The sequence below is a fragment of the Phaethon lepturus genome, unplaced genomic scaffold (assembly GCF_000687285.1).
Source record: "Phaethon lepturus isolate BGI_N335 unplaced genomic scaffold, ASM68728v1 scaffold48234, whole genome shotgun sequence".
Classification (NCBI taxonomy): domain Eukaryota; kingdom Metazoa; phylum Chordata; class Aves; order Phaethontiformes; family Phaethontidae; genus Phaethon; species Phaethon lepturus.
The window spans coordinates 7,227-28,106 of NW_010537991.1; the positions used below are offsets into that span (position 1 = coordinate 7,227).

The 20,880-nt window shown below is 37.0% G+C and overlaps 1 protein-coding gene across 1 annotated transcript in view; it reads right to left on the bottom strand.

Annotated features, from left to right (window-relative positions):
• Positions 1-323: 323 nt before the first annotated feature.
• UBE3D (ubiquitin protein ligase E3D) overlaps positions 324-20,880 on the bottom strand; it is a gene marked incomplete at its 5' end in the record, with an annotated part of 20,730 nt that continues 173 nt past the window's right edge. The window contains 5 exons of the mRNA XM_010286634.1: positions 324-497; positions 5,633-5,741; positions 7,140-7,209; positions 9,693-9,762; positions 15,601-15,832. Of these exons, the coding sequence (XP_010284936.1) occupies positions 324-497; positions 5,633-5,741; positions 7,140-7,209; positions 9,693-9,762; positions 15,601-15,832 (655 nt within the window). The remainder of the gene's footprint in view (positions 498-5,632; positions 5,742-7,139; positions 7,210-9,692; positions 9,763-15,600; positions 15,833-20,880) is intronic.

Here is a 20,880-nt window from a genome sequence, read left to right on the forward strand (position 1 = left end):
AAGCACATTACTCTCCTGTGTGATGAAGACAACTTCTATTTGTATTACATACCTAAGATATCTGCATGTGCCCCTATAAACATAACTCTTTGGTCTACATTTTAACATTGCAGTGCAAAAATTTAACCACCAGATTCTCTCTGGCTAGTACAGAAACCAAATACTATTCCTCTGGCATTTTGGGGGGGGGGGGGAAACTATGCAATTTCAAAGAGATACACCTCTAACATTAATGGATTGTCCAAAGAACCTCAAAGAAATACTGCTACTCTGAAAAGCAAAACAAATCAAAGATCAGAACCTAAGGTCAGAAAAGGCTATACTTACTGCTTATTCTTGCTTTTAACGCACGGCTGGTAAAGGACTTTGACAGCATTCCAGGTCCCCACTGGTCCAGAGCTAGGTATGAAAATATCTCCAAACAGTGTAAAAACACTGTGGGATGAGGAACTTCCTAAAGACTCCACCAGCAATGTGTCAGAATTTAAAAGCCATATCTATAAATGAAGAAATAATTTATTTTACTGAAGATGACATCAATTTCAATTTGTTCCTTTACTTTGATCCTAAATCAGCTGATACTAAAGCCACATTCTTACAAAGTTTCTAATGAAATGTTAACAAACATAAATTGACATTTTATTATTCAGTACAGTCTGCACAGCCTCTAGTGGAGAAAAAAACAGGTTAATACAATCAACCAATGCCTGATTCATCACAGTCACTTTTAAGATCATTATTTCTATGAAGCTGCCTGTTTTTGTGGCTGCAGCACATTCCCTTTGGTAGTAACAACAGTCACAAGGTGTCTGTTTCAGTACAAACACATTATTTCTCCAATTTCATAGTTTTTTAAGAATTAGTTGAGCATATGGCGTTGAACAACTGAGGGCTAAAGACAGGGAACTGAAAGACTGCCCACTGGAAGTGCCAAAAATTAAGGATTTTTAGAAAAAGCATGATAGTTATGACTGGATGGAGCTAATACGTGCAAGGAAAAAGACAGCAGTTAATGTGGCCTAAAAGGAAGGTTGGGATTTGCAAATGGCTGTAACAGACTCTTACTTGGAAAATAAATCTTTATCAAATTTGATAATGGGACTGGCATTCTTCAGCACTACTTGCTCACAGCAATTCATGGGATATCTGCTGGCAAGAATTTTGAGAAATCTGAACTTTTTGCATCACATTATGCATCTTATTTAATCTTTGTGTGATTGCGCATCAGTGTTCCAACTTGGATTCAGGGCTTTCATACCAAGAACTTTACAAAAAAAAAGTCAGCCTTTTCCTTTATTCACAGCCTGCAGTAGTGAAGTGATCCGAGTTATCAATGGAAATCAATTTTTACAAGTCCTGAGCCTATATGAAAAAATTATATATGAAATATTTAATATAGAAAACAGGACTTATGCAGTGCTACTCCCTAGAGAGTAATCTTCTGCTTCTCATGACCTATCAGCTTCAAGTAAAACAAGTTAGATGATGTTAGGTAGCAGACATATGATATACCCTGTAGAGGGAGAAAGCCACTGTTAACAGGACATACAGTATATGTCATAATTGAATGTGACAGTCACAATTTACGAGAGCTCAAGGCTCAGAACATTACAGTGGAAGCTCCATAAAGGAGGAATGAGATGTATTGATAAAGATGTCTTGGGAGGGGATGGGAGGAGGAGAATTACTTTAGCATACAGACATAAATGATGGCAAGCAACTACACTTGGTTTAGCAAGTGGCTATTCATCAGTTTTGCTCTGGTAACTCACAGTACACTAAACTGCAAAATATATCTCATTAGCTAGGACCATTACACATGGTGCTTTAAGTTGAGTGTTGAAGACATGTGGGAGAAAATTAGGAGAAAAGAGAAGTGTACTACACACACAGGCCACTGCCACCACACTTAGCTTTAACTAAACAGAGTTCCTTCCTTTTGAAATTATTAATACTTCCCTGTGAAGGCACCTCCTGAGGTGCTTTTCAGAAGGTGAAGATCCTTCAAACTAGTCTAGGGAACAATGCAGAAATAGCTGTCTGCTCCTTTCAGAATCCTTCTGCAACTTGCTTTAGAGAAAGCAACCAAACCATTTCATTTGCAACATAGTCCATCTGAAAAGTACTTGCTTCTACCACAAGTGTTGGTATGTGGCATCTGACAGTAACGTTCTACCACTTGTTCAGAGTATGTCTTTGTCTCAACAGCAATGCGACAGATCTGTAATAATAATTTAGCACACAATACAGAGAAGACAAATGAATCTTTGCAGGTGGAAGGACACTTGGCCATGAGAATATCAACTTCTGAACTACATTCGCTTCTTTAGGCAAGAATTTCTTTCTTTTCCTCATGCATGAATTATTTTTTGATCTTGCTTTTGGTCTGAATGAACAAGCACTCACCAAGACTTCGTGTGTTGACCCAACAGAGTTTATTTTGACCATATTATAATATGACCCAAAGACATATTATTTCCAGCCAACAGAGTTTCAAATTTTATTCTGTGCTTTCAACCATGTTACTCACAAGGTACAATCTTCCTTTCCTCTCAATCACTTTGTACAGCAAGGCCTGCACAACCAAATTCCTTTCATATTAACTGCAGTAAGAAAAGAATCTTCACAGAAAAAAGATAAATAGATAAAGTTTAGAATTTATTCATAGTGCAGACTGATGACGTTTTCTGAAATGACAACATCAAGAAAAAATGTTTAGGTTTTGTTGGTGGGTTTTTTTGTTGGATTTTCTTTTGGTTTTTTAAATTACCTTGTCAATATGTTTTAAAGATGTTCTTAGGAAAAAAGCTGCAACAAATCTCAGTTATACTTTACGGGACACAATCCAAATAGGTGAAATACTGCAATTTACATTCTGTGATCAAGTTCCTAAAATCTCAACCTGTGTCCCCAGCATCACTTTGTGGACAATAAGGCATCAGTTTGATTTTAACATGGCTAAAAAAAGCTGTTGCTTTTCCATGCTAGTTCTTTCTTAGTTATTGCAGACATTGCCATTATTTCTGTCATCACACAGGTCAGTAATGGAATAATAACATCTTTCATTATAGCTTCTTTGTCCACATTCAGACTACACAGATAAAGATGTGGTCTTCCTCATACTTCACAAAGAATAAAACTCTCTAAGCTAAGTCTCAGCAAGGTACTCATTATCCCACATTTTGATCATTGCAACATCCCCATCTCCAACCTTGTAAAATACAAACTTGTAATACATGTTCCAAGAATCTGTATCTGACTGACAGGTCTCTCCCATTTTGTTACTTATTTATTTTCTTGGGACATCTTCACACTCCCTCTCCACTCACTGCTGAGATACAAGCTGCCTTCCTTTCAAAGCACTTTACAACCTAATCCCACCAAAAAAACTATCTTTCATTCAGTATTGAAAGACTGGAGTTAGCACTCAAATACTTCAAATTGTATCGCACACTTTTTGATTTTCATGGATGTATCTTTTTTTATTTTATCAGGTTGATCCCATCCATAGGATGAATTCCTTGTGTCTATCCACAAAACTACTTATTTACCTCTTTCAAACCTATCCTTTATTATAGCACAGAAAAAATGACATCTATCAAGATGCTGCTATGCTGACCAATAATGTACCATTTTGCTTGTGTTCTCCTATCTCCCTATCCATTTGCTGTTCTCATCTTATTCTTAGCTTCTAAATCATGCAACTTTAAAGTAGGGAACCCTTCAACAGTGGGGTGACAAAAGGAGGCAAGTGATTAATCTTTTAGAGAGTGTGAAGAGGGAAGTTAGGATGAATAAGGAAATCTGGATACACTACTTTTTTTTCCTGAGACAGAAAGACTTTTATTTCTTGTCATCCTTTAAAAAAAAAGCCAAACATAAGTAGTATATAGCTTTCAGGAACTTGGTTACCACCAACTTAAACAACAGAAATTCATATCATGGTATCTGCAAATAACATAACTGCTAGTGTTAAATGATACATGCAGAGGAAACAAGGAAAATGAGTATATACAATATTTGTGGTTTAAAAAAAATTTTAAAAGGCTTGTGAGAGAACTCAACCTTAATTACCACATACACAGCCTAAGCTGTGTGCATTCAAGGTATGTAAGCACAAATGCTGTGAATGAGAATCTTTGGCTCACTGTCAAAACAAACAAGTGGGACAGCTGGTCCATGATGCATCAATGACAAGACCACTTGTCTAACTTGGCTGCGTGCTCACAGCCTCAAGCACCTACATTTTTTACTGTTTAGCTGTTCACAACCATTAATACAAACAGTGATAACATTACACTTGTGTCTCTAAGGCCTCTGAGTCCTAAGACTTAACTCGTGACTGCAGAACACCTGTTGGTGTGTATATGGTAACTAGAACCTCACCCTGGACATAAGTAAGGGCCTTCTGATGTTAAACACAAAAAAATACTAATAACTCAATAATAAAAAGGAAGGAATGCCAATCAGAGCCCGCCCTATGCTAATTTATCCTGCTGCTTTAATCAATACATTGGCAAAAATGCAACTCAAGAGCTAAGAGTAATGGCAATCTGCTAAATAAGGTGATTTTTCTGTTAGAAAATAACCAGTTCATTCTAGACAAGCTACTAGACTTCAGATTCAGATATTAGGTAACTTGGAAACACATAAGCTACAAGGAAAAAATCACAACAATTTTTAATGACTCCTCAATTAGATTATACATCATGACAATTATGGGTCTGCTCAGGAGACCTTATTTTATCATCACAGACAAAGTATTTCTCAGTGGTTGTATAAATGTTATCTTGGTATTAAAACTGATTTAAAAGCAGATACACACTTACCTCAGAATCTGGATGTTTCGAAATTACAGAACTTGGACAATGTATACATAAAACAGTTTGTTTAATTAGGTTGCCTACCACAACGAAGTATATCTGTAAGTTTATCTAGGGCAGAAGTCTACAGTCATGTACCTCTTTATCTTTGTGGCTATGAATTACTCATAGAAACTGCAAAATTACAAATTCTGTGCCTATATTTAGTTCATAAATAAAAGAAAACATCCCTGGTTATACCAAGTATTAAGATAATTCCAGGCCCAAATTTCTATCCATCTTAAAAGTTTGAGGAATTTAGCTGTCACTATTTAAATATCAAGCTTAACCAAGTTTAACAGCATTTGAACATTAAATATAATAGGCAATTCTATTTTTGTTTGCACTTCACTTTGCAATGCAATGTACTGACTACATTAGTAGTCTCTGCTGACTTAAGACAATATTTGTGAAAGATGCTATACAATTTGATGAACTTCTGGTGATAAAAGATAGGAAGCACTGGAGCAAGAAAATGAGGTATATGTTATAAAGCCAAAACTTAAGCTTTCAAAATTTTCTGAATAGAAAACACAGTTTTATTTCTGTGCTACTTGTGGTACATTCATACTACTTTCATTACTGTATTAATAGAGAAAATGTCTATATGTACATCTACTTAGATGGGGAAATTTCTTACTTGAACAGAACTATTCAGAACTACTTCAACACAAGAATTTGAATTAATTTTTTTTTTTTACTTTTACAATCATGATCAGCATAGGAGCTGGGATCATAGATTAAACTTTTTCAAGATAAAACAAACTTACCAGAATATAGATTTTTCCATCATCCCCTTTTATCGTGAACCTAAACGTGCTTTTAGCAGAAGACAATTCCACAAGACACTGAGCAACCATGCTCTGTAAGAATTGAGCCCTGTTTAAGAATTAACCACATATTACATGTTTCCGTAACAACTACACGGGCAAAGTCATTCATATCAATGCAGTACAAGTATATGAGCATCTCCATACTGTTAGTTCCACCACATCCTACAACCACTTTTTATTGCATGATGGGGCTTTATCTTTCTCCCCCCCAAACCCAGAGGACGTTCTATTGCCTGCAACAGGAATTTTTTAATAGATCAGCAGTCTAAATTGCTCCACATTCCTTATTTTGACCAACACTAAATGTCAAATGCTGAATAAAAGCTTTTCCCTATTATATTTTACACATTTGAACACAAAATTCAAATGTAATTCACAAAAGGGAAGAACTGTCACTGATACATAGTGCATGATACAAGATAGCGAGATCAAGTTCTGTTTCATTTTAGTCTCAACTTCAAACTGAATTGCTGACTGAATTGAAAAGTCAAAAATCTGGCTTCCAATTAAACATTTCAAGCTTTACTTAACTTTACGTAACGTACCCTTCCATTTCCATAATTAGTCACCAGATATCATGCAAACTTAAATAGTAAAAAAACAAGTATTGTACTTTGACTTATCATCTGAATAGTGAGACACTGTGACAAATTATACACAATCTCACTCCTTCTGCGTCATACACACACACACAAACAAAACAAGCACAGGAAAGACATGGACCTGTTGGAGTGGGTCCAGAGGAGGCCACAAAAATATCAGAAGGATGGAACAGCGAGTGAGTCCAGAGGAGGCCACAAAAATGATCAGAAGGATGGAACAGCTCTCCTCTGAGGACAGGCTGAGAGAGGTGGGCTTGTTCAGCCTGGAGAAGACTCCAGGGAGACCTTATTGTGGCCTTCCAGTACTTCAAGGGGGCTTATAAGAAAGATGGGGACAGACTTTTTAGCAGGGCCTGTAGCAATAGGACAAGGGGTAATGGTTTTAAACTAAAAGAGGGCAGATTTTGACTAGACATAAGGAAGAAATTTTTCACAGTGAGGGTGATGAAACACTGGCACAGGTTGCCCAGAGAGGTGGTAGATGCCCCATCCCTGGAAATATTCCAGATCAGGTTGGACTGGGCTCTGAGCAACCTGGTCTAGTTGAAGATGTCCCCGCTCATTGCATGGGGGTTGGACTAGATGGCCTTTAAAGGTCCCTTCCAACCCAAAGATTCTATGATTCTATGAAACACACACAAAGACAAGCAAACAAAATTGTACATGACTGAATTTAGACTACATTAGCTTTACAGTGCTTAATTCTGTGATGATTACATATAATTTGACTGTACTTTGTTATTATGAGTAAGTATTCAAGAAACTAGAATTTTGCTACATTTCTAGCATCCTTTCCAAAACATAAACTTTAGCATATTCTCTGATTTTTTTAAATTTTTTACCTTGGTGTTGTGCAGAAGCTTCCCTCAGATGGCCGGATAATCACCTCAGTGACATAATATTTAACGGTATCTAAAATGACATAAACAGTTTTCAAGTACAACAGAACAGACTTATTAAGAATAAACTGTAAGTCACCATATCAATATACTAATTAAACTTTTATTCAGCACTCAATTAAAAGGTGCAGCAGATGGTCAAATTCTGCTTTCGTTTGTGGGAAGAGAAGCAACCAATACCAGAAAACATACACTGCCAGAAGAAACCTACTCTGAGCTAATTACATGATCAGCAATCTGTCATTCATATTGATCCTTGTTTAACACTGGGAACAATCATCTTGAAACAAAGCAAGCAAGAGCTCAAGCCAAACCTGAAAGATGAATTGAAAGAACTTTCCTAAAGCACTGAGATCAGCATAGCTTACATAAGTATTTTAGTACCCTCTGCTGCTCAGTAATGCTGCAGTGAATCACAAGAGACAGTTTTAATAACAGCACACACAGAGGAATAATTTTCTTCTTTGCTCAAAGAGCAGAATAGAACTTCTTTCCAAAAATCGCACTAACTCAACACTAATACTGCATACATTCCAAGCTTCAATGTAACTGTTCCCCAAAAGTTCCACTAAGACAGCCTTTAACACTAAATGGAAGTGTTTGAGTACAGAATTTAATCCCCATCCATAAAGTCAGGTCAAATATGATGGTACTGAAGCTCTGGGTCTATGCCACAAACACAGCCCAACCAGAGTGCCAGCAGAACAGGTTAAGCATATAGAGTAATAAACTCATTCCAATAAGCCTTAGCATGTGAACAATAGTAAAGATTCATCAATTCCATAAATTTTAAGGGTGGAAGGGATTGTCTCATCTGAACTCTGTCCACACACGCCATTAAACATGGATGAAAGCAAGCATTTCAGAAACACACTCAATCTGTTTTAAAGATTCCAAAGGCTTCGTAATCTCACCCCTTCTGCAGATAAGTACTATACTTTTTAAATTATCTTCACCATTAGGAAATTATATTTTACCTCTAAGTTTAGTCTGCTCCATACTGTGCCTAGTCCTGGGAAACAGGAGGAAAAGAAGCCAGTTCAGTCACTGTAGCTCCCCAGCTGTCACCTTGAGTAAGGAATTGGTGCTACCGCTGCAAGGGCATTGGGAATTAAGACGTTTGCTCGCAGAGAGACACAAGCTGGGATTTCCCAAGAAAAAAGCATATAAGTATATGGGGATAGAGTTGGGGGAAGGAATAGCCAACAGGGGAATTTCAAAGACAAATCTGGCCACCACAGCTATACCACTCTAATCCAGCTTCAAGGCATTGATACCTGCTCATGAAGAAGCACCAAAGCTTGACAGTCAAGTCTTCTCTCTAGCCTCTTTGCACAGAGATGGTTCTATCTAGACTTATACAACTCTGGTTAGTTTTTTTGTCTGTTCTTTGGACTCTACACAAGTTTCCCACAGTACTGAAGAAACATGGTCAAAACAATGGACATGCTATCTAACTTCAGCCATGTACAGAGTCCAAGACCAAATCCCTGCACATCTATGCAGTATTTGCCTTTTCCCATACCCACTGATCACATCAATTACTGGTTGCTACAACCATCTGAAGGTTTAGATTAAGGCATCCATTACTCCTGATGATGTGTGAAGCTCATTTCCAACCACTGCTTTCCCAAAGTCACAACTTATTTCGTGGACTTTCAAACAGTTTTCTTTAAATTCTGTTTTATTAAAGCCTGAACTGTTCAGATCCCTGTACAGGACAATCGGAACCTTCTCTAACAAAAGGCCTTCTGTCTTGTGTCTCCTCGTGACTTTTTTCTTACATAGGCTTTGCATTTTCTGAGAAGTTTTTATATTCTCCAGATCTCTGAACTGAGTCAGGCTCACACTGACTGATGCAGCAGAGTAGAAGGAGAATGAAAGAATGAACTCTTCTAGTAACAGCCTTATCATTGCTTCTCTCCTGTTAACAACTGCACTTGAAAAACCACAAGAGACTCATTTTCACACTACTTCTGGTAAAACCTGCTGATTCAATATAATGACAGCTTTTAAACCAATAATCTCATCATCTCATCATCGCATGAGAGATAAACTGTTTCTTTGACAAGGCTTCCTTTCCATACCAGGCTGGCTGTTAGCAGTCATATCTTAGCGTCTAGGTCTGTGTTGATCAAGTTCTAAATTAACCTTTCCCTTATTCTGTAGGACTGACGGCAAAATAAACAACTTGTAATTTCTCACATCTCCTTTTTTACTGGGATTCCTACTAAACTGGAATCACACACCGAGTCTTCTAAAGCTTTGGAATTAGTCAAATATGCTACAGAAACAAAGCTGAGGAAAATCCCTGTCGTTAAGTCACTTTCAAGGCCTAACAGTGGAAACAACCTCATCTGTTCCAGAAGGGAATCAGACAAACACAGAGGAATCATCCCTGCACCTTACGGATAGACTACTTTCCTCCAGAGTTCTTAACCTCCAGTTCTCAATGGCTAATATAGTGAAGTCTACTTTGGTTTGTATCTCCCATACCTGATGATACTGTTTCTCCCAGCATTGTCTTGCAGCGCTTACAGATTACTCTGGTATTTTCCTTTGACTTCTGTAGGACAAAGAAATGTCATTCAAATGTCACACAGTTACTCTGAAAAAGGAATGTATAATTTTAACATACTCTCCAGAGTATATAGTGAACTTTGTACTTGTTTCTGTTTCCTTTATGTTTACATACAGACAGATTTGCATTCACTATTTCAGCTTTTTAGATTTTGACTTGCTTGCGAGTTTCATACTAGTTTTAAAATTTGGCAATATATATTGATCACACAGCATAACCTGTAATAGCTAAGAGGAGAATCTCGTAATGTTGAGTGACTAGATGATAAAATAACAAGTTACATTTGATTTTGATAAGGACAAAATAATGCACGTGAAAAGAAGTATTCCAAAATATATACATAAAATATTATGCTGCAATGTGACTACCATCACTCAATAAAAAGTTCTAGCTACTGTGGACAGTTTTAGAGGAATACCAGCTCAATGTTCAGCAGAGAGCAGAAAATGTCCACAGAGTATTTTGAATTACTAGGAAACAGCTGAAGAACACAAGATAGCATGATATTCCAGAAAGGTGCGGTGGATTCTGTTCTTTAACAACCTCTCTGACTCATTTAAAGCAGAAACAGAAAAGGTATTGACAAAGAATAAGAATAATTGCCAGAAGTGCAAAACAGTTTCCATATGTGGCACGAAAACATACATAATGGGAGAAAACACGAAAGACAGAAAACTGAGGTGTATCATTGAGATAATTACAAATGTTTAGGAAAAGCTGAAGAAGAAAAAAACATTTACTTTCATAGTTCATGCTATGAAATTATAACCTGGTTTGTATCAAAGAAAATGAAGTTATTTGACATACAATGCGCAATACAGTTTTGTACTCCCCACAGGAAAGTACTTTTCATATTAAAAGTATACATAAGTTCAAAAAGTCTTCAGAACTGCAGCGAAAGCAATGTTCATCAAGGGTTTTTTAAAAACAAAAAATGTGGGTAACAATATCTAGTTCAAGAAGTCTCTACGCAAAACATCACTCAATACTTGCCTTACTTCTATGCATTCACTACTGCCCATTGAAAAAGATCTCATTCCTGGATGAACCTGTGATCTGCCCTAGTAACACTCCTACTAATTCTAGTGTTAAAATTTAAATTCAGTATCAGCATAAAGATACGAAATAAGCACAACTCCTACTTTAATCCAAAATCTAAACTCCAAAACCGGTTCTGTGTGGGTTTATTAACCTGGGTGTAGCACAGTACGGCTCTGGTCTGGAAGCAGTACATATATACAACCACAATGTTGCTCCTGAGTTAATAAACCCTCCTGGAGCTAGAAATCCTGAGAATGTAATGAGAAGACATCCAAACTGGATTTTTACATGTGGTCATTGTATAATCACCTTTATAATTGTTCATACAGTATCCAGTGCATAAAAACACCCATGTGTAATTAAAGAACTACTGGTTTATTGGCTTGATTTGTTAAGTCCAAACAAGTCACTATCAACTTGAGAAATCATATTGCAGCACACGCCTACAAAAATAATATCTAAATTTAGCATAAATTGAACTAGTTGAGGGGAAAAAAAGCCAAATTTATCTTATTCTGTAACCTTTGTAAAAGATGGCGACACTTCCCATAGATTCCAACTGGAGTGAACACACATGTGCTCTTCAGGGAGCACAGTTTTTATTCAACACCACTACCATACTCCTTAGTATTCAAATTTTAAAATGTATGATGATGATGTGTCAGACTAATTTCCAGAACAAAAAGTGGTGCTCTGTGGCCAAACACATCACAAAATTATTTAAAAGAAAATAAAAGAGCAGCATGAAGTAAATCCAATGGCCCTAGCTATGTCATGTATGCTTTTCGTCTTATAAAGGTAAGTTTTGACGTATGTCCATCACAGACTGTCTTCAGAACCTGGAATGTTGACTTTCAGACTATGCAGATTTCCAAGCACAATTATCCTAATAAAAAATTGAATAGTGCTTTGTTAATTGATTTATTCTAATTCAGGTGCCTTGAAGTACATGGTCTGTGATTAGGCCGGTGGTGAAAGAGATTATAGACAAGCCAAATAGATAATGCTGGGCCAAATTTTTCAGTTACTCTATGGAAAAGTGTAAGTACTTCTTGCTGCAATGATTAGGGAAGGGGTAAACAAGGGAGATAGGGAAGTTATACACACCAGTCTGGATCATTAAGTAGGTTGTGCTTAGTCTAACAATCTGCACTAAAATATACTCAAATGCCAGATCATATATTCATGAACAAGAGGAACAACAAAGCCAGTGATGATAAAATAAAGGAATACATAGTGGAAGACGGCAAAAATCAAAAGACTTTTGTTGATGATGGTAGCTAACCAAACCAGAGTTACTAATGAGATGCTACAAAAGAAAGGGCAAACATGATCTCTGAATGCATGAAAAACTTGATAGGAATAAACAGAAAAATATAACATCTTGGGAATTAGTGAGATGATTACTGCAAAAATGGATCTATAAAGTATGTTAAAAATTTGTAAAATGGTTCGGAAAACTGCTACAAAAGTAATTTCTAGAAAATAAATACATCTTAGAGATAAAAATACGTACAGAGTTGCAATTCTTAGCGTAGTTAATTTAATAAGAAGGCAGCAAAGAGTCAGGATGATTAACCACTGAGCTTACCAAGGAATGCGATAAAGCTTCCATCATTTGAAATACTACATCAATACTGGACGTCTTTCTCAAAGCTGCAGTTCAGACAGAACTGATGGAGTTGATGCTGGAAATATCTAACAGAGTGCTCCAATCTGTATTATGCAAATAATAAAATGAACAGAAAGAACCACTCCAGCTCCAGGAAAAACAGAAAGCATCCCACATGGAATCTGAACTTATGATCACAGAGTCCTGCTTGTTCCTCACAAAGCAGGAATCAAACTAAAAGCCCCAGGAAGAGCCCAACAGCCTCAGTTAAAGGTTCAGAAGTACAGCCCCCTTGTCATGGAGATCAGAGAAAACGTCTGGTTCATACATACACAGTTATCCCCTTTACCAATTCCTACCTTGCTACTCCTCTCAAACACACACAGCGAAATTACTTGCTTAAAGTGAAGAGCAAGGATAAGTAGACAGGGTTTTGTGAAAACCAGTAGTTGAGGCTGGTACAAATATTGCATAGCACAAGTATGTAATACACAGTACTTCCTTGAAAGCTACAACTTGAATGTTTTTCTCTGACTACAGTTGCAGGTGCTAGCTGAGAACTGTGCAGTACGGTACCTAAAAAAATACTGCTACCTCGTTGTATCATGCTTCAATGGAAAAAGTGATAGTTTTAGCTGGACTAATTAAATCAATATATCTATTTGACAACTTGCAGCTGCTGGCAATCTGCAGATGGAGGTGGATCACCAGCCTAGTATTTTTCTGTTTCTATTCCTAAGGATCCCTGATATGGTGTCAGGGAAAGTATTTTCCCTAAGAGATACTATTAGGATGCTGCAAGACCATGTGACATTTAAAAACTATGTTACAATGGAAGACTAATAGATGTGAGAAATACATTTGCAATGGACAGATGCTGTCTTGGTCCCACTGGACGCTGGAAAAGATTGTTTAAGCATCTCTGGTACATTCCTGAAAGCACTTTCCAAAGAACTGCAATGCAATTAAAAAAGAACTTTCGTATCGGGGCAGACTGCAACAATATTTTCTGAAATGAGAACATTTATGCCAAGAGCAATCTATCTTGCCTGTACTATTACTCATATTATGGAAGAATTTTCTGGTTTAGTATGAGGTTTTTCTCCTTATTAGTCCAGTTTCTGCTGGATCTTAAAATTTTGCTCATTTACTTGGCAACCGAGTGATGCTGGAAATAAGCAATCACAGAAATGAGAATTCATTGCAAGTGTGAAAGATGTAGAAAGAGGGATTTGACACAAACAAGGAAAGAATTCTCAACATCAATGCAAGTTTAAGGAAGCAAACATGAAAATTCATCACACTAAACTACTATTGTATGCCTCTGACAGAAAATAGCCTCCTCCCTCATTCAAAAGTTCTGCTGTTATCCTAGTTTGACCCACATCTCAGTAACATCTTTGCCCCACACCCTTTTATCATGTTTCTGCCTCAAAAGCAACCCTTTTCTGGCAAACATTCTCTTTGATTGATGAAAGAAGTGTGTTGGGTGAACTGCTCCACTGTCTTTGAGCTGCAATATGAACTCCATGCACCCTGCCTCTTCCTGTTTTTGTTCCCATTGTTCTAAGATCTCTTTTAAGACTATCAAAATGTGAGATAACTAATTTTGGGGACCTCTGGCAGAAAGCATTGTCCTCTTGGAAATTCAGAATCTTCTGCTCAGCATCCCTCTTAAGGATACTTAGAGGAAATAACTCCAATTGCCACAGAGTTAATCCAAATTAATCTGCTTCTCCCATGCTGATATCCTTTCAGGGAATCAGTTCTCAGTTTCCCCTCCCCATATTCTGCTTTTCAAAGAACAATGGAACAAGAAACCAAAGGGACCACAGCTGCAAGACTTGCAGATATGGACCGTAGGACAGAACTGTTCGCCAAGCAGATGGCTCACTCAGATGCATTGTACCAGCAACTGTTCAACTGCGAGAATCCCAGTGGTTTAACTGGGGATAATACAAATCCCTAAAGATCATAAGTAGCAGACAGGAATGAGGGTCTCTGGTGTTACTACTCAACAGATTAAAAGTTTCATGTTAGGAATCTGTACATAGCAAGTCATCAGCTGTTAAAGACACAAGTTGCCAAGGCAGCAACGGTTCCCATAATTGTAGAAGGATTTCAGTAATTACGTTTAACACATGGTATTGGAAGAAAAATGGTATCTTTTAGTTATAGCAGTCTCAACCTTTGTCAGCACAAATACAGACAAGCAGCAGATTAACAGAAAAGACTTTATGGAAATGTAGGTTTTGGTGAACGAAGTTCCTGGACACTCTTCTGGTAGAGGAAAAGATTATTGCTTTAACTTTTATACAAATGCTAGATTTCCAAGATTAGTAAAGCACTGAGGTTTCTTTCTTCATGGGTTTTAACCCACCACTGAAACATCAGTATCCCTACAAATTTTTTTTTTTTCCTGTGCAACAACAGATTTTGATGTTTCTAAGCCAAATGACAGCCATCTTTGTAGAGACTCAGTTGATGGATGTATCCCCTCCTGGAATACCTCAGAAACACGAATATGCAGAGAGTTATAACCTGGGGTGGCAGGTCCCATTCACTAGGCAGAGCAGTCAAACAAACTCAGTTTCCTCACTATATTCTAAGAGTGTAAGACAGCCACATCTGAACCCAAAACATGTTCTGATTTTTCCAAGTTTTTCTAAAGCTAAAAAAAAGGGGAAAAAAAAAAAATCACACCTTCCTTTGATCATATTTATGGTTATACATCCAGCCATAGTTTGTGAAGAAAAAGCATTGTTACTCCAGTTTCCTCCTCATTCTTTGCTCCACTACCCTTTGACAAACATTTAACCCAGTACAGTTATTATCTTAATAAATGTTGATGTCCTTCACTCGGGATATTTTTGGGGGGAAATATTTGGGTTTACAGCTACATAATTAAATAGTTTCTAATTCTGTTTATAGGAGGAAGTTGTTCTTGCATATCTAGGTCAATATCAAGACCATGATGCATGCTTTAGAAAATGTGAATCATAGCTTAGAATATTTTCTGGCTTCTGTACAACTGAATGTCAACAACTCCCTATGACCTTCAAAACAACTCTGAAATACATACACGTTAAATAAACCAGTGAGAAAAAAGTTTTACAACGAAAAAAGTCCGAATACATTCACTTAAGAAATAGTCAAACAAAATACTTTACCAAGTTGGAGCCACTCTCAGAAGCATGGTGTCTAGTCTCTGAGCAGCACATGGGAGATTCAGGCACATGTGATTCATTGCCTGAATTCAACAGAAAAAAAGTGTCTCCAAGAAAACAGTCATCATGCTGAGGGTGCAAAGTGCTTCTGTCAAAGGGATTAGGGTGACAACACCACTCTTCAACTAAAGCATTCCAGTTTTCACTTGGCAGAGGAAGAACTCTGAGAAATTTCCTAAGAGAGAAGAAGAAAAAAAAATTTCAATTATTTTCTTTTCTAAGACACTAAAAGAGAGTTTAGACTCCTTACAAAAAAGGGGGGGAGGGGAAGTATGGCACTTTCTCAAGAGGAAGTGCTTGACTCTCCTTTCAGTCAAAGGCACTCTCTTTAGATGAATTCTAAGCAATGGATGAGTGCTTCCTGCCAAGCTTGTGATAAAGAATTTCCCAAGGGTGAATCTCCAATGATTGTAAGGCAGAACTTGGCATAATCCCCTCTTGAAATGAATCACATGGCAAAAATAAAACAGTTCTATCCAGTCACAAAAAATGTAACAATGGGCATTTTGCAATTATATTTATTATTATTTCTTTTAAAGTTCCCTTGCACCAAATATTGACATAAAACCAACAGAAACAGACTGCTGCCACAGCAAGCATGTCCTCTGAAGCCCCTCAAAGTCAGATACCAGACTTTGAAAAAGCTAAATCCTGACAAAAATACCACAGTACATCTTAATTAAAAAAAAAAAAGAAGGGATAATGCAATCTTAATGTAGATTTAGATTCAGATTCAACTTTCAGAAGTCATATACAAAAAAACCCAAATCCCTTTCTCTGGGCAGTTGTATGGACCAAGGAGGCTGCTCCAGGCAACACCAGGCTTTGCTTTCTTTACCAGTGTTGTTTTTAACTTACTTTCTTTGGTTACATGCAGTGCCAGAGGATTTTATAAGCCAGTTTGGAATCATCGCTTTAAGTTGTAAAATATACTCTTAAAGATCGAACATATACATGTGGCTACATAAATACCAGCTTGGTCATTGTGAGTGAATGGTCAATACTTTCCTGCCTACAGTTCCTATAGCCATGCTGTGGTCCCTACCACATGTGTTTTTATTAGGAATGTAGAAGTATTGATGGATACTGTCCACATATTTAAACTTTCTTTAAACTGTGTCTTCTAGAAACTATTGCACTGGGAAGAACTTCATCTCCTTCACCAAAACAAGAGGCAAAGTCTTTAACAGTGTGCACCTCTCCAACAGTTTCATAAATGTACAGTTTGTTGCAGAGCTGTGCTTTCTGCTCCCTGACTAGTTTCCTTGAATGCTTTCCTTTTGTCCCCTTATTTCTTCTGCTGTTACCTGAAACTTTTACATAGAGTTTCTTGATTTTACTTACTTAAAACTTGCAAATAAAACTTTGCTTATGGTGCTACTTCACAAATAAACACAGAGCTGCTAAGTCAACAGTTAAGACACTCTCCCTTTCTTGAAGTTCACAGACTAATCATTTCTGAAGATGCCAGTTCTTCCCATCATAATTCCTTTTGCCTTTTGTATTGTTGGGTGGGTGGAAGTAAATTCTTATCTAAAAACTTCCTTCTTTCTGGATTGACAATACATTTTAAGCTGTGCTTGCCCCACCTGCAGATGAAAGTTGGAATAACTCGTCCTCTGACCCAGCTTTACCATAGCTAAATAAGATCACTTCTCTGTACTACCTACCACTGCCTTCACTCTCTGTGGTCTTACATATTGCCTGAGATACAACCACAATTCTGCCATGGTGGGACCTTAATCCTGGTGTTGGTCTCATGACTGATTATTCATTAGCCTTGCACAATTAGTTCCAATGCCTTGAATTGACTACTAAAAAGACTACTTAATTCCTATGTATTGTTCTTTACACTACAGCAACAAAAAGCTGGTATTGCTGTGTTGCTATAAACATTGCTATAAGCAATGTTTTTTCAAGTGTTACATACAGGGCGAAAAAAAAAGATTACCTTAAGATGCAGACTAATGCTGTCCAGTTTCATTACATTAGCCCTTCTTTACCCTCACAGTCTAGAGCATCAAGATCCTGGCTTTTTGCTCAACAAAAGCAGTTGCTCCAAACAGTAGAAATTTCCTAAACAGACTCCTCTTAACTTTGAGCTACACAGAAAATATAGCATTTCCACTATATTTTAGGCTTTTGCCATTCGTAGGTGGGACGTCATATTCTGGATCACTAGAACTGGAAAAATGTAACACTAATAAAAATTTATCTTTCCAGAAAAACAAACAAAAAAAGAAACTTGAAGTTTACTGTGTCCTGACTAACTTCAGGCTGCTAAATACAGTGATAAGACCTAGCTAGCAGGGCGGTTTAGCTTCCCAGACTTGCTCCTAATAACAACTGAGTTTCTACTTTAAGACAGGCACATAGGCTGCCATCAGAGTCAAAGCAGCAAACAATTCTTAGGTTGGGGCCTTTAAGAGAAACTTTCTCCTTCTCAAAGTGCCTAATACAGTCAAGCTAAATCTCTTGGAGATAGTTCTCTGTCTCCAGAGGAAGCCTAGGTAATTAATTTTAAAAAGCTAGAAGTTAGGCAGTAGTCTAAAAAAGTCCTGCCATAAGGATGTAATTCTTAGGTGGGCTTCTGTGGTAAGATAAGTATTTGACCATAGAGATCCTTGTAAGACTGGACTAAGAAAAATAATCTCTATCACCATTATTAACTAATATCCAAGAACCCTATAATATCATCCTATCTATTGAAAATTCCAAAAACTGGAAGTAAAATGGACTTTAGAGTTTTAAACATATAATCCTTCTGTTCCATCAGAGAAAAAGAGAAAGAAAGAAGATTCAACTGAATTTCTTTAACAGCAGTCTTATTTACTTACTAAAAAATCTTGAACAGCCCAACTTGACAGTTAATTGCCATGCTTAAAGTTATTTATGTAGGAAAAGTGTAATTAGATTTCCCCTGCCATAAGTTTTTCAATAGAATACTCATGTAGTACAAATTCTTAACGTTTGGACTAAGGAAAAGGTTTATTGCTTAATAGTCAATTTATGAAATTTATTTTTCACAACGTTCAACCTTTAAGAATTTCTTCATGACAGAAATAAAGCCTTAAAGAATTATCTTGTATATGAGCTACACTTAGCCTAACTGGAAGAAGAGAAAGAAAAAAGAAAGTATCCCAAATTCTTTGCAGCTCTTAAATCATGGAAGGAAAAACCAAAATCTAATCACTTCCTCTAATGAGGGTGATCTGAGGGTAACGGAGAAGAATCAGAGAGCACGACTCTAACCTCTGAAGAGCTATCAGATTCATGGAAGGAAACAGACTAAGCCAGGGGATTTCAGAAAATGTATAGAGTCCATTTGCTTGCATCAAGGAAGGAGCACTTACATTTAAACCATTCCTAGCACATTTCTCCAATCTAGTCTTTAAAATTATGGCTTCCTATACAGTCTCTAACAGTTAAAAATAAGCTTTAGAATAAGTTTAGGGTTTTGTTTTTGTTGTTTTTTTTTTTTTTCATTTTAACATAAATTCCTCTTGCTTCAACTGAAGACTACTGCCACCTGCTTTGCAGCAACTTCTTACACATTGGAAGAGACTTACGACTTCTCCAGAACCTTATCTAAACTAAATGTCCTTTATTTCAATTTTTTCTCAAAGGTATCATTTTCTAGATTTCAGGTTTTTCTTATTACAGACCCTTTCCTAGTAATTCACACTTATTTAATAAGTCCCCTCCTCAGATGGTTCTGTAACTTCCCTTCAATCCCACTACCTGTGCTGCCATTGTCATACTCAGTCTCCCTGGAGAGACCAACACACGAATTCTGCAGCAGAAAGTACTGACTATGCTACTGTCTTCCTTTTGGAAATGCTGCAACAGAAGGTGTTGGATACACTGGCAGCTCCACTCTTCTACTCTTGTCTTAAATAGTATTTTTTTAGTGACAACATTTGAATGGCTCAGAGGTTGCCGGCAAGGAGAAATGCCAAGCAAAGAGCCATGAACTTGCCTTCTTTTCCTTTCTCAAAAATTCTGACTGCGTCACGTTATAGGATGCAGAACCAAAAGATGTAAACTCCATGCATATGAATGTGATGCGCTGAAAATCAGGAAAACGCCGACTCAGAGACAAAAATTTAAAAGTGCAATATCTTCTCAAAGAAAATGTTGCTGACTAGAAATTAGAAGTTTCATTAGTCTACAAATGTATCAAAAGAAGAGTTATTACTAGATTTTCTGATGAGACATTTCAGAAGAGAAAGCCAGGAAATCCCCACTCAGTTACATTCAAGCCAGCCATAAAACCATATGTATGACAAGAAAGTAACAGGATTTTGCAGAATATACTGCATTTGTGTTACCATTTTGAGTATTAGGAGTGGCATAGATCATAAAAGGCTGCATGTGCATCTCTAACAATTCTTATATATCCAGCTGAAGCTGTCAAAATTGTTCATCAGAAGAGCCAGAAAATGCAGCACCTTTTATTAAAACTCTCATTCATTCTGCAGACTTTGAAAGGAACAGAGATAAGGCCAAGTCACACAGTTAAGAAGCAGCTCCTATGCTTCCCAAATTCAGCATCCGTGAACTATGTGGAGGTTGGGTCTACTTAACAGATAGAAGGGAGATGTGGTCAACACCCCTGTTCTGAGCAGCCATAAAATGCTGACTTAAGGGAATTTGTAAGAGACTGAGCAGAACTGAAGAGGATCCCTGAAATGCAGAGGAAGAAAGAAGTCTAGACTCAAATTTTCAGTTTTATTCCCTTCAACCTAGCAAAGATGCCAGCTACTAATAGACTATGAGTATTTTAAAAAAAAATTAAAACTATGAACTTTTTTTTTAATATTTCCAGGCCAAAATGTTACAGCTTTTTGTTTGTACAGCAAAATCACAAGCTATTATGATGAGTGCAAAGAGATTCTGCATGAACAAAAAGCCATAGATCTCAAAGCAGAAATTTTACACATAGGGAAATCCAGCCACAAAAGGAAATGTCTCACTCAAGGCATAGCAGACAAGCAGGAAAAGAATCCAAAATTTCCCAGCTTCCAGGGCAATGCACCAAACTCTCTATGTAAGGTACGTTTACTTTCCAGCCAGAATGAAATCAAGAAGTAAATGAATAAATGGTGAATAACTGTTTCAGGTAATTTTGCTTTTAGTCATCTGTAGTACTTCAAAAGTGTTCTCCTTTATCAGTTTCAAAATAAATGCCTTTTAGCTGTCTCTCTAAGTACACAAAATAAC